Below are 11349 nucleotides of genomic sequence, written 5' to 3' on the forward strand. Positions count from 1 at the left end.
TTCGCTTTTAATTGCAAAAGCAAAAAAAACGCACAATATTGGCGAGCAGCTCATCAAACCAGCCTGCATCAAAATGGTTTAGAAACTGTGCGGCCCACAGGTGGCGGATAAACTAAAATCAGTACCACTCTTGAACAATGTAGTGAAAGACCGAATTGATAAGATGTCAAGTGATTGCGAGCAGCAGCTGTCAGAAAAGCTTAGAAAGGGTCCATTTGCCATACAACTTGATGAAACTACAACTGTCGCAGACGAGGCTGTGCTCATCGTTTATGTGCAGTATATCGAAAATGAGGATCTGAAGCAGGACATTCTCATGTCAGTCAACCTTACTACCACCACTCGAGGTGAGGATATTTTTACTGCAGTGGATTCTTACTTCATTCAACATAAATGCAAACCGTTCACCATTAGGGCCTGATTTGAGAGGATGAATACAGGATTTGAATATTGGCCAACATTTTGAAATACATATGGTGCAAGATGAGATTTGTTGATTGAAGGCACAAGTCAAAGAAGCATAGTGGGTCTAATTATGATGCATATGCCTGTGTATAAGCAGTTTGTTATTAAAATGACAAAAAAAACTATTAAAATGAAAAAAATAAAGTATTTTATGGTATTTTATTAGGAGGGGGGTCCAGGAATTCCATCAGAGATGTTTGGGGGTCCCTGGGGGAAAAAAGGTTGGGAACCCCTGCTTCTAGACACCTGAGGGGCCTTGTGTTTGCAATAAGAACAGGAACACTCTCTCCCTAGGGGGGTCGCGAGCCACCGCGGGGGGGTCGCCAGATGATAAAAAATAAAAATAAAATAAAAAAAGATTTACAAAAAAAATAAAAAATATTCGAGCTACTGCGGTGAAAAGATGCGACAGGCTGCCTCCTCGTGTACCGGAGGGGACACGTGATGCAAGGCTTCTGTCCTCACAGCTGACCAGTGGGAGGCATAGTCTAGCAACGTTCAAGACAGGGGAGGGAAGAATTGGATGATACGAAATTGGGATGAGAGAAAAATTGAAAAATGGGGAGAAAAAGTGGATACAAAATAAATAAAAATAAAACTATAAAATGAATATGTGGTGTTATGATCAGGGCTGAAGTTGAATAAAAGATTGTATTATTTTCAATCTGACATTACAAAAAAACTGAAAATCCATTGTTGCTAATCATATATGCTAGCCTGTTTTTTAACAATAATTTGTGATGCCATCACAAACACTGGCATTTAAAGTGTACAAATAAAAAAAATCCTGCACCAGAATGCAGGAAATGAAGTCTTTGTAACAAAGAATTTCCTGGTGGGGGGACCCCCAGACCCCCCGTTTAAAAAGTGGCCTGACTGGGGCTATATTTCGCACTATATTTCCTGGCCTGAATGATTTCCCCAGTCCGGCCCTGGTTAAAAGCCTCCAATGCTTATTAGTGTGTGCGTTTGAACGTTTGCATGTTTCAACCATACATTTCCATTTATAAAAATATATATATATTTTTTTTTATTACCTCCTATAATAGTGGGGGTCGCAGGCCGCGGCTCTCTGACACCGTTATTTCGGGGGTTGCGGCCTGAAAACTTTGGGAACCCCTGCTCTAGATATCTGAGGGGCCTTGTGTTTGCAATAAGAACAGGAACACTCTCTCCATCGTCTAGATACCTGAGGGGCCTTGTGTTTGCTGTACTTCCAGAACTTCCCTTGGCTGACCAGGTGGACCAGTCTGTCCTCCAGGGCCTGCAGGTCTGTCCTGGACAGCAGAAACAGCAGTCTCTTCACCCCCAGCAGAGCGCTGGTCAGCATGCGCAGAAACTTGGCCTCTCTCTCTTCCTCTGGCACACTCCTAGAGGAAAGAACACGTCCAGTCAGACACTAGGATTAGATAAACAGAGAGAAATGACTTTAACCTCTTTAGCCTGAGCGGTCCGTCGGCAGACCGCAAATGACATCACGCCATAAATCCATCTCTACAGACTGTATGAATTAATGTTGTGTTTTTTTTTCTCTCAAATGTACATCATTTTTACATTACAATGTAAATGTAGCCAAGAGTAAAGACCCTAATCCTGTCAAAACAGCTGTCATATTGTATATTTTCAGCAATACATTTGTTTACCAATAGGTTAAGGTGCAGCCGGTTTGTGACAGTTACCTTTCAAAAGAGACCAGACTCATGCATGTGCTATAGTATAAAGTATAATAAATCGCAAATTACTTTGGGTATGCAATCGTCAAATAAATAAAAAATAGCCCCATTTCTGCCCGGTGCTTAAGTGGTTAACTTACTAAGGGTCACTCAACTTGTCTGTAGTTTTAACTTACTGTGGGTCACTCAGCGTGTCTGTAGTTTTAACTTACTGAGGGGCACTCAGCGTGTCTGTAGTTTTAACTTACTGTGGATCACTCAGCGTGTCTGTAGTTTTAACTTACTGTGGGTCACTCAGCGTGTCAGTAGTTTTAACTTACTGTGGATCACTCAGCGTGTCTGTAGTTTTAACTTACTGTGGGTCACTCAGCGTGTCTGTAGTTTTAACTTACTGTGGGTCACTCAGCTTGTCTGTAGTTTTAACTTACTGTGGGTCACTCAGCTTGTCTGTAGTTTTAACTTACTGTGGGTCACTCAGTGTGTCTGTAGTTTTAACTTACTGTGGGTCACTCAGCTTGTCTGTAGTTTTAACTTACTGTGGGTCACTCAGTGTGTCTGCAGTCTCCTTCAACAGAATATCTTGAAGCACCTGGAGCAGAACGATGAGAAGACAAAGCTGTCACACTGAGCACACGTCCATTTTAATAGAAACAATAAAAGGTAATTTATTATGCTCATAATCTCACACATATCTCAGAACGACAATATATATAAGGCCTTTTTTCATTTTCATCATTTAACTGAGCCGTATGTATTACTTCCTGGAATGTGTGACTACATAATACAAATCACACATTCCAACTCAATAACTCAATGACTCAAACCAAGTGAATTTGTATGTTTGTAGTTTGTATGTTTGTAGTAGCTGAGGGCCTTCAGGCTACTTGCTGTTGATATTTATGAGATTATAACCACGTTACTCACATTGAGGATCTCTTCCTTGCAGTAGTTGAGGGCCTCGGCTTGCTTGGTGCCGGGGAAGGCGGTGTTGAAGACCTCTACTGCGGTGGAGGCAGCGGGTGTGTAGGTGTCACACTGAGCCAGTAGCCAGTGACCCATCAGGCTCTTCAGAAAAGGCGCCAGGCTGCGACGCACTTTCAACACAAGCTGTTGAAACGCTTGCTGAGTGCATTCCCTGACACGCCGGTCATGATCCTGAACAACATATACACACAGTATTGTTGCTTAAAGGGGATTTCTAATATTTGGGGGAAAGTTTCCTTGCTACGGAGTAAAATAAACCAGCTCTATACATATCATCAGACCAGAGATATAGAGCCCTACACTACAGTACATATAATAATAAGACCAGAGAGATAGAGCTATAGACTACTATACATATAATAAAACCAGAGACATAGAGCCCTAAACTATAGTACATATCATCAGGCCAGAGACATAGAGCTATAAACTACAGTACATATAATAAGACCAGAGACATAGAGCCCTAAACTACAATACATATCATCACACCAGAGACAAAGAGCTCTAAACTACTGTACATGGCAGCTCGATTATGACAAATTATAATCACTATTATTTTGATTGATATTGAAATTACAGTATTGATTAATCGAGCAGCCCTACTGTACATAATTCAGACCAAAGACAAAGAGCTCTAAACTACTGTACATATCATGAAGCCAGAGAGCCCTACACTACTATATGCAGCTGGTCTGTATCCACTTCCATTCATTTGTGCTAAACTAGGCTACCGGTAGCTTGCAGCCGGATAGCTTTCTGCTGAACGAGAGGAAATTGGTATCTATCTTCTTGTCTTACTCTGGAGAAGACGGTAGGCACATTTCCCCTTGTTGCCGTGTTACTTTAAGACCGTGTATGTCACAAATGCATGGTTTTCACATCATAAAAATGAACAGTTTAGGCAAACATGTTCTTTTAATCCAACATATTATAATTCAGCAATTTTTATTCCTGCTTATTTTAATCCAGCTATTTTAAATCCAGCATTTTTAATCCAACAGTTTTTAATCCATCATATTTTAATCCAGCATTATTTTTTATCCTGCATTCTTTAATCCAACATATTTTAAACCAACATATTTTAATCCAGCATTCTTTAAACCAACATCTTTTAATCCAGAATTCTTTAATCCAACATCTTTTAAACCAACACCTTTTAATCCAGCATCTTTTAGTCCAGCAGTTTTTAATCCAACAGTCTTTAATCCAGCATCTTTTCGTTGAGACTGTTTAGCTCTATTCTACCCCTAGCGTACAAAAGAGCTCTTTCAATGTGTTTGTACACTGGCCTTTTTTATGTTTGTGACCTACACAATCTACACATTCACCTGAGTTATGAATGGTTTTATGTTTACAAGCCAAGCTGATTATGGTTGCACTAGTGATGAGTTATGAACCATTCTATGTTCATAAACCACGCTGGTTACGGTTTTACTAGTGATGAGTTATGAATAGTTTTATGTTCATAAACCACGCTTGTTACAGTTGTACTAGTGATGAGTTATGAATAGTTTTATGTTCATAAGCTACGCTGGTTATAGTTGTACTGGTGATGAGTTATGAATAGTTTTATGTTCATAAGCCACGCTGGCTATGGTTGTAGAAGCCACGCTACGGTTGTGCTCCAGAGCTGGTGTAGCCAGTCCTACATCACTGTTCCAGAGGACAGACTCACCAGTGATATCTTGCAGTATATTCTGGGCCAATACGGAAGGACCCCCTTCACCGTCTCTGCATCGCGCTCCTGACACATCGCTCCAAACTCCTGGATGGCCTGTGAAGAACAAGATGATGATCTAGAATGACACCAGTACAAGTGCTGTTCTCCACCAAGGCCGGTAGATCCTCCTACATGAAGCCCCTAGTAGCCATATCCAGTCATGAATAACTCAATGGAGAGATCTTTAGGTCGAGAGATCGAAAGCACCAAGCAATTTGTAAACCATCGGTTTATGTGTGAGGTTACCAATCTGTGACAGAAATGTGATTTTTTTATGGTAATAAACCATGGAATTATATAAAGAAACTAGGGATGCACGATAATTATCAGGTCGATAATTATCCGGCCGATATCAGCAATTATGACGTCATCGGTCATCCCGATAAACCCGATCAAATTATTGATAGCTCCGATAATATATAATATATTTTTTGGTTAAAAAGAATGCGGGGTGGGTGGATTGGGATGAAGGGCGTTTGTTTTTACTATAGGCTCCTCCCGTTTTGCCAGTACTGTGGTACGACTGATAGCGTGTGGTTTAGGAAGAGGGAGTTTTTCACAAATCCAGCGCTCCCTTTCTCATGCCTGGCTGTGACGTGGTCACGTAACTTTCAGAAGCAGCGCGGATAGTAAACAAACATGGCGTCAGTAGTGTGGGACTTTTTCAAAGTTTCAGAGGAAAACAGTTCGCTTGCTATTTGTAACAAATGCAGAAGTTCCACGAGGAGGGAAAGGGGCAACAAGCGATAACAGATGACATCCAACATAATAAGTCACCCGCAACATCACCACCGCTACGATGGTGTGTTAAAAGCCTACGACGACGTACGAGCAGCTAAAGCTGCTGCAAATCCAAAGCCAGCTGCAAAGGAACCGGCAGGGCTTGTACCTATTGACGAGGCATTTGCAAAATTAAAGACGTTTGACAGAAATGACCCAAGGGCTCAAGCGATCTCTAACTTGATCACAGAAATGATGGCACTTGACGACCAGCCCTTTTCCCTCGTTGAAGACAACAGATTCTGTCGGCTACTTCGTCATTTAGAGCCCAGGTACATAATTCCAAGCCCATGAGGAATGCACCTTTTCAGTTTGTATACTTTGTTTACATAGAGACATATATGACTGTCCGATTTTACCTGCCAGTATTGAATTTGAATCCCAGGCTTATGCAAAGATTTGCAACAGTTCTAGAGGCCTTTATTTTATTTAAACATCACTGAGTGATGAAGCTCACTATGGCAATTGGCAAATGTTTACATTTTGCAGTGTTATGTTTACAAGTTATTGACGTATTGTGAATTTTGTGATTCAAATTATATTTATTTGGAAAAATAAATATGGTCACTTTATTTGAAGAGTCAAAACTGTTGTCTTGGCTTTGTTTTGTTCATAGTAGTAACGCTCATGTCATGATAAATCTGGTTAGGTCAAAACTACAGGAATACAAATTTTTTAAATAATAATAATACAATAAATATATATATTATCGGTTATCGGTATCGGCCTTGCGGAGCAGAAAGTTATCGATATCGGGGTCAAACAATCAATATCATGCACCCCCAAAAGAAACCAAACCAACAGTATCTCACGTTCACACTAACAACATGGTCACTCCAACATGTCACCAAAATATAAACAAAGGATCAAGAGCACTCCGGTAGTCTCGCGAGAGGTGCAGAAAAGTCAGGATGTGGCGTCAGAGGAGACGATCCAAGCTGCGCTTGAGTGCACAGACTGGAGCGTGTTCCGTGACACCGATAACATCAATGACTACACGGAGACAGTGCTGGACTTTGTTCGTACTTTGGTGGAAGAAACAATCCCCACTACCATAATTAAAGTTTACCCAAATCAAAAGCCCTGGGTAGACAAATCCGTCCGTGAAGCTCTGAAAGCGTGCACCAAAGCATACAACGCCGGCCTGGTGGCAGGCAACATGAATGACCACAAGATGGCGCGATACAACGTAAGGAGGACAGTAATAGAGGCAAAACGGCGCTACAGGGGTAAAATTGAACTTCAGTTTGAACAGGCTGACTCCAGAGCTATGTGGCAGGGCCTCAAAACGATGACAGACTACAAAGGCACCTCCCTCAAACTGAACAGTGACATCTCCTTAGCAAATTATCTCAATACCTTCTATGCGAGGTTTGAGGCTGGTAATAACAACACCAGCCTACAAGCCACGGCAATGGGGGGGGGGGGTCTGCTGATGGAGACTCAGTGTTCAGGGTAACAGAGCATGAGGTGAGGCGGACCTTTAAAAAAGTGAATATCAGGAAGGCAGCAGGACCGGACGGCATCCCCGGCCGCGTCCTAAAAGTCTGTGCCGACCAACTGGCCCCGGTATTCACTGACATATTTAACCTGTCCTTAGAACAGGCTGTCATCCCCACCTGCCTGAAGAAGTCCACTATCATCCCTGACCCTGTACCTAAAAAATCCAAGCCTGCTTGCCTCAACGACTACCGCCCTGTAGCTCTCACCTCCATAGCCATGAAGTGCTTTGAGAAGCTAGTAAAGGGCTACATCTGCTCCTCCCTCCCCATCAACCTGGACCCCCTGCAATTTGCATACCACCCCAACAGGTCCACGGAGGACGCCATAGCCCATGTGCTGCACACAGCAGCATCACACCTGGACAAGAGGAAGGGGAACTATGTGAGAATGCTATTCATCGACTACAGCTCGGCATTCAATACCATAGTCCCCTCCAAACTCATAGCCAAGCTCAGGGACCTGGGCTTGAACTATGACCTCTGCCAGTGGGTCTTGGACTTCCTGACGGGCAGACCCCAGGTGGTGAGAGCAGGCAACTGCACCTCCTCATCCATCACCCTCAACATAGGGGCCCCCCAGGGCTGTGTTCTGAGTCCCCTCCTCTACTCCCTGTACACACACGACTGTGTGGCTCAGCGGAGTATCAACACAATCATCAAATTTGCTGATGACACAGTAGTGGTGGGCCTGATCTCTGCAAACGACGAAAGGGCCTACCTGGAAGAGGTCAAGGTCCTGGCGGGATGGTGCCAGGAGAACAGCCTCTCCCTGAACGTCAGCAAAACAAAAGAGATGATTGTGGACTTTAGGAGGTCGGGGGTCAAGGACTACAGCCCCCTCAGCATCGACGGGGCACCGGTTGAGAGAGTGAACAGCTTTAAGTACCTCGGAGCCCACATATCCGAGAACTTGACATGGACCACACACATTGACAGTGTTGTGAAGAAGGCACGACAACGCCTCTACTTCCTCAGGCGCCTAAGGAAGTTCCAAGTCAGTCAGAAGATCCTTAAGAACTTCTACTCATGTACAATAGAGAGCATCCTGACTGGCAACATCACCTCCTGGTTTGGGAATAGCACTGCACAAGACCGAAGCAGACTACAAAGAGTGACACGTTCAGCCGAACGCACAATTGGAGGGGGGCTCCCCACCCTCCAGAACATTTACAACAAGCGGTACAGGGGTAAGGCTAAGAGAATCATCAAGGACTCCAGCCACCCGAACAACTGCCTCTTTGAACTGCTGCGGTCAGGCAAGCGATACCGGAGTCTCAAGGCGAGCACAGAAAGACTCAGAAGAAGCTTCTATCCCCAGGCCATCAGGCTGCTCAACGAACAATAAACACTATACAACAACCATCAAATGCACACAGCACACACATCCACACACTCACTTTAAACAAACAACACACTGCAGCACCCACTCTCCACACTTTAGATCACCTAAACACACTTTATATTTATTGATAAAGGATTTGCACTACAACTCGTACACCTTACTGTAAATTGTACCTAAATTGTACCTCATCCCATTTCTGCTTTGAACTATAAAGTATTGTATATTAGTACACTGCATAGTATATTGTATATTATATGGTAACTCAGTTACTTCTATTCTGCATCGAACATTGTACATATGTCTATACTGAACACTGACTTTTTTTTTTTTTTTTTTTTTTTACTTCTAATTTACATGCTATACTATTTTATTTCATACTTATCTTGTCTAGCACAGTCTCTGGAGCGTAACAGTAAGAAGCATTTTGTATAAAAGTATTCTGTACTTCTGTATGACAACTATTAAAGAAACTTGAAAGTCTCTGCTCGTGTAATTCCTTGTTTACATCTCTGCTTGTGTAATTCCTAGTTTACATATCTCTCTGCTTGTGTACTTCCTTGTTTACATCTCTGCTCATGTACTTCCTTGTTTACATCTCTGCCTGTGTACTTCCTTCTCTCTCTCGGAACGCAGTGCGCACTTACTTGCGTCGCACGTAATGAGTCTCTCTCTCTCTCTCTCTCTCTCTCTCTCTCTTTCTCTCTCTCGGAACGCAGTATGCACTTACTTGTGTCGCACGTAATGAGTCTCTCTCTAGGTAGGTAGGTATTTATTTAGACAACAAAACATATACAGATCATTACATCATATTTGCTTTTGTCAAGGATAGGAACGAAAAAGCCAATGACTTATTTACATCGTTGTCCCTCTCTCTCTCTAGCCAAACTTTACACTATAAAAATAAACTGGATATTTGGGGAGTGTGTGTGCGTGTGTTTTTTTTTTTGGTTGGTGAAAATGCTGAGTCGCTGGTGACTTTGGAAAACCACCACTAGCCACAGTGGCTGGTGAGCCCAAAAGTTAATGTAAAGCCCTGGCCCCCACTGACGAGAGAGTACTACAGCCCACCTCACCTTCAGCCTGGTGACCGTGTCCCTCTTGGACAGCTTCCTGAGCACCAGACGGAAGTCTGCGTCCACCAGGTTGTCTATGTCCTCGGCACCGTGGACAGCAGGGACATAGCCCAGGTCTGTGCTGCTGGCTGAGGAGGCGAAGCCCACGAAGCCTGGGACAACACCGCTCTCCCGGGACAAGAGCTCTGCTGCTCGCCCGCTGCTGGATGGCTGAGGGACAGAGTGATGTTTCTGATCAGTCGCTGATCACATGGTATCAATCAGGGTTCCCACAGACATTGCTAAATGAAATTCAAGGACTTTTAAGTACTTTTCCAAGCACGGATTTTCATTTCAATAATGACACTCGAAGGATACAATTCACTTTTAAATGCTGTTTTTTTAAGCATCCTCTTGGCCAAGAAATGAGGAAAAGCAGTTGGAGCGTGCGAGACAGCGACTCTTTTTTATTAAAACAGAAAAAACATTCAATGTAAATGATTGATTTGAATTTCAAGGACTTTTTAAGCACTGTGTTAAAAAAGATTAGCTATTTTCAAGGAATTCCAGGCCTTGACTTTTTTGTGTTAAAAATCAAGCACTTCAATGTGACCTTGTACCCTGATCAATGTTTGAATTTACATTTACATTTAGTCCTTTAGCGGATTATTTTATCCAAAGTGACTTAAAAGTTCTGTACAACAAGTCACCTGGAAGGGTACAACTCTGGCAGCTTCAACAGTGTTGAACTTGAGTGCTACAATCTTGAGTGCATACAGTAGTACTTGGATAGTACTAGGTAGTAATCATTGATTTAGTAATTTTTTTTTTTTTTCAGATAATGAGTGTTTTTATGAGGCGGGTTTCAGCAGTCATGACTGTGGTGGGAAGTTCATTCCACCATCATGGATCGAGGACAGAGAATAGCCTGCTTCTTTTTGATGACCCCCCCCTGTTCTGATCAGGAATAAGAGTCTGCTATGTTGTGGTTGCACCCGGACGGAGTTGGGAGGCGCCACGTCCGGTTGGCAGAGGAAAGTCATCTTGCATTGTTTACACATGTCTGGCGTAACGTAACACCCCCAGGAGCCGGTGTAGAACACCGGACTTATCTACAACTGCCTTGGATATATCCCTGTTCACATACCTGTAGCGCCTATATATTATATCTATATTTGTATATATCCCATACCTACTCTTACTAGTTATACCACTGACCAGTATGGCTCACTACCATCGTGTATTTATACCTGTATCATTCACTGCACATATTACTGTACATAAGTTACATCAGTTTAGCATATATTTAACGTTACTCAGTAGCCAGACTTTAACTAAGCTAACGCGTTATGTTGACAACTACAGTTAGTAACGTTAACTAATGACTGTATCAGACTTACCCGGACATTCCCTTTAGTTCTCTGTTTATTCTTTCCTCCCATGTTGAGACAAGAGCTGCTTATTGTAAACTAATCATCTAAACGAATCTTTAAACGTAACGTGGTTGTTGCTGCTGCTGACAGGCCTGTGTGTGTGTTCGTTTCTGGGTACACGTCATGTCCGGTGAACGTCTTCTTCTTTGGGGTTAATGGCAGCTTGCATCCTTGGTATTGCATTACTCCCATCTGTTGGAGATAGTTAGTACTTTCCCAAAAATTACAAAAGAGTATACATTTAACATTTAGTCATTGATTGATTGATTGATTGAAAAGTTTATTAACAGATTGCAGAATGGGTACAGTACAGTACAGCTCAATACATACAATTGTTAAGAGGATGCAGACCTGAGAAAGACTTTCGTCTTGTTTCCATCAGGGTCCCCCATTTTCAA

The 11349-nt window shown here is 42.6% G+C and overlaps 1 protein-coding gene across 1 annotated transcript in view; it reads right to left on the reverse strand.

The window, feature by feature from the left end:
• The window catches only part of ltn1 (listerin E3 ubiquitin protein ligase 1), a 206501-nt gene extending 195449 nt beyond the window's left edge, over positions 1–11052 (reverse strand). Inside the window, exons 1-6 of the mRNA XM_084320815.1 lie at positions 10919–11052; positions 9540–9749; positions 4798–4896; positions 3063–3293; positions 2675–2727; positions 1655–1835 (exon numbers count right to left, since the gene is read on the reverse strand). Coding sequence (XP_084176941.1) covers positions 1655–1835; positions 2675–2727; positions 3063–3293; positions 4798–4896; positions 9540–9749; positions 10919–10960 — 816 coding nt within the window. The 5' untranslated portion in view covers positions 10961–11052. The remainder of the gene's footprint in view (positions 1–1654; positions 1836–2674; positions 2728–3062; positions 3294–4797; positions 4897–9539; positions 9750–10918) is intronic.
• Positions 11053–11349: the final 297 nt, after the last annotated feature.

This window comes from Notolepis coatsorum (genome assembly GCF_963971535.1).
Source record: "Notolepis coatsorum genome assembly, chromosome: 8".
In the NCBI taxonomy this organism is placed as follows: domain Eukaryota; kingdom Metazoa; phylum Chordata; class Actinopteri; order Aulopiformes; family Paralepididae; genus Notolepis; species Notolepis coatsorum.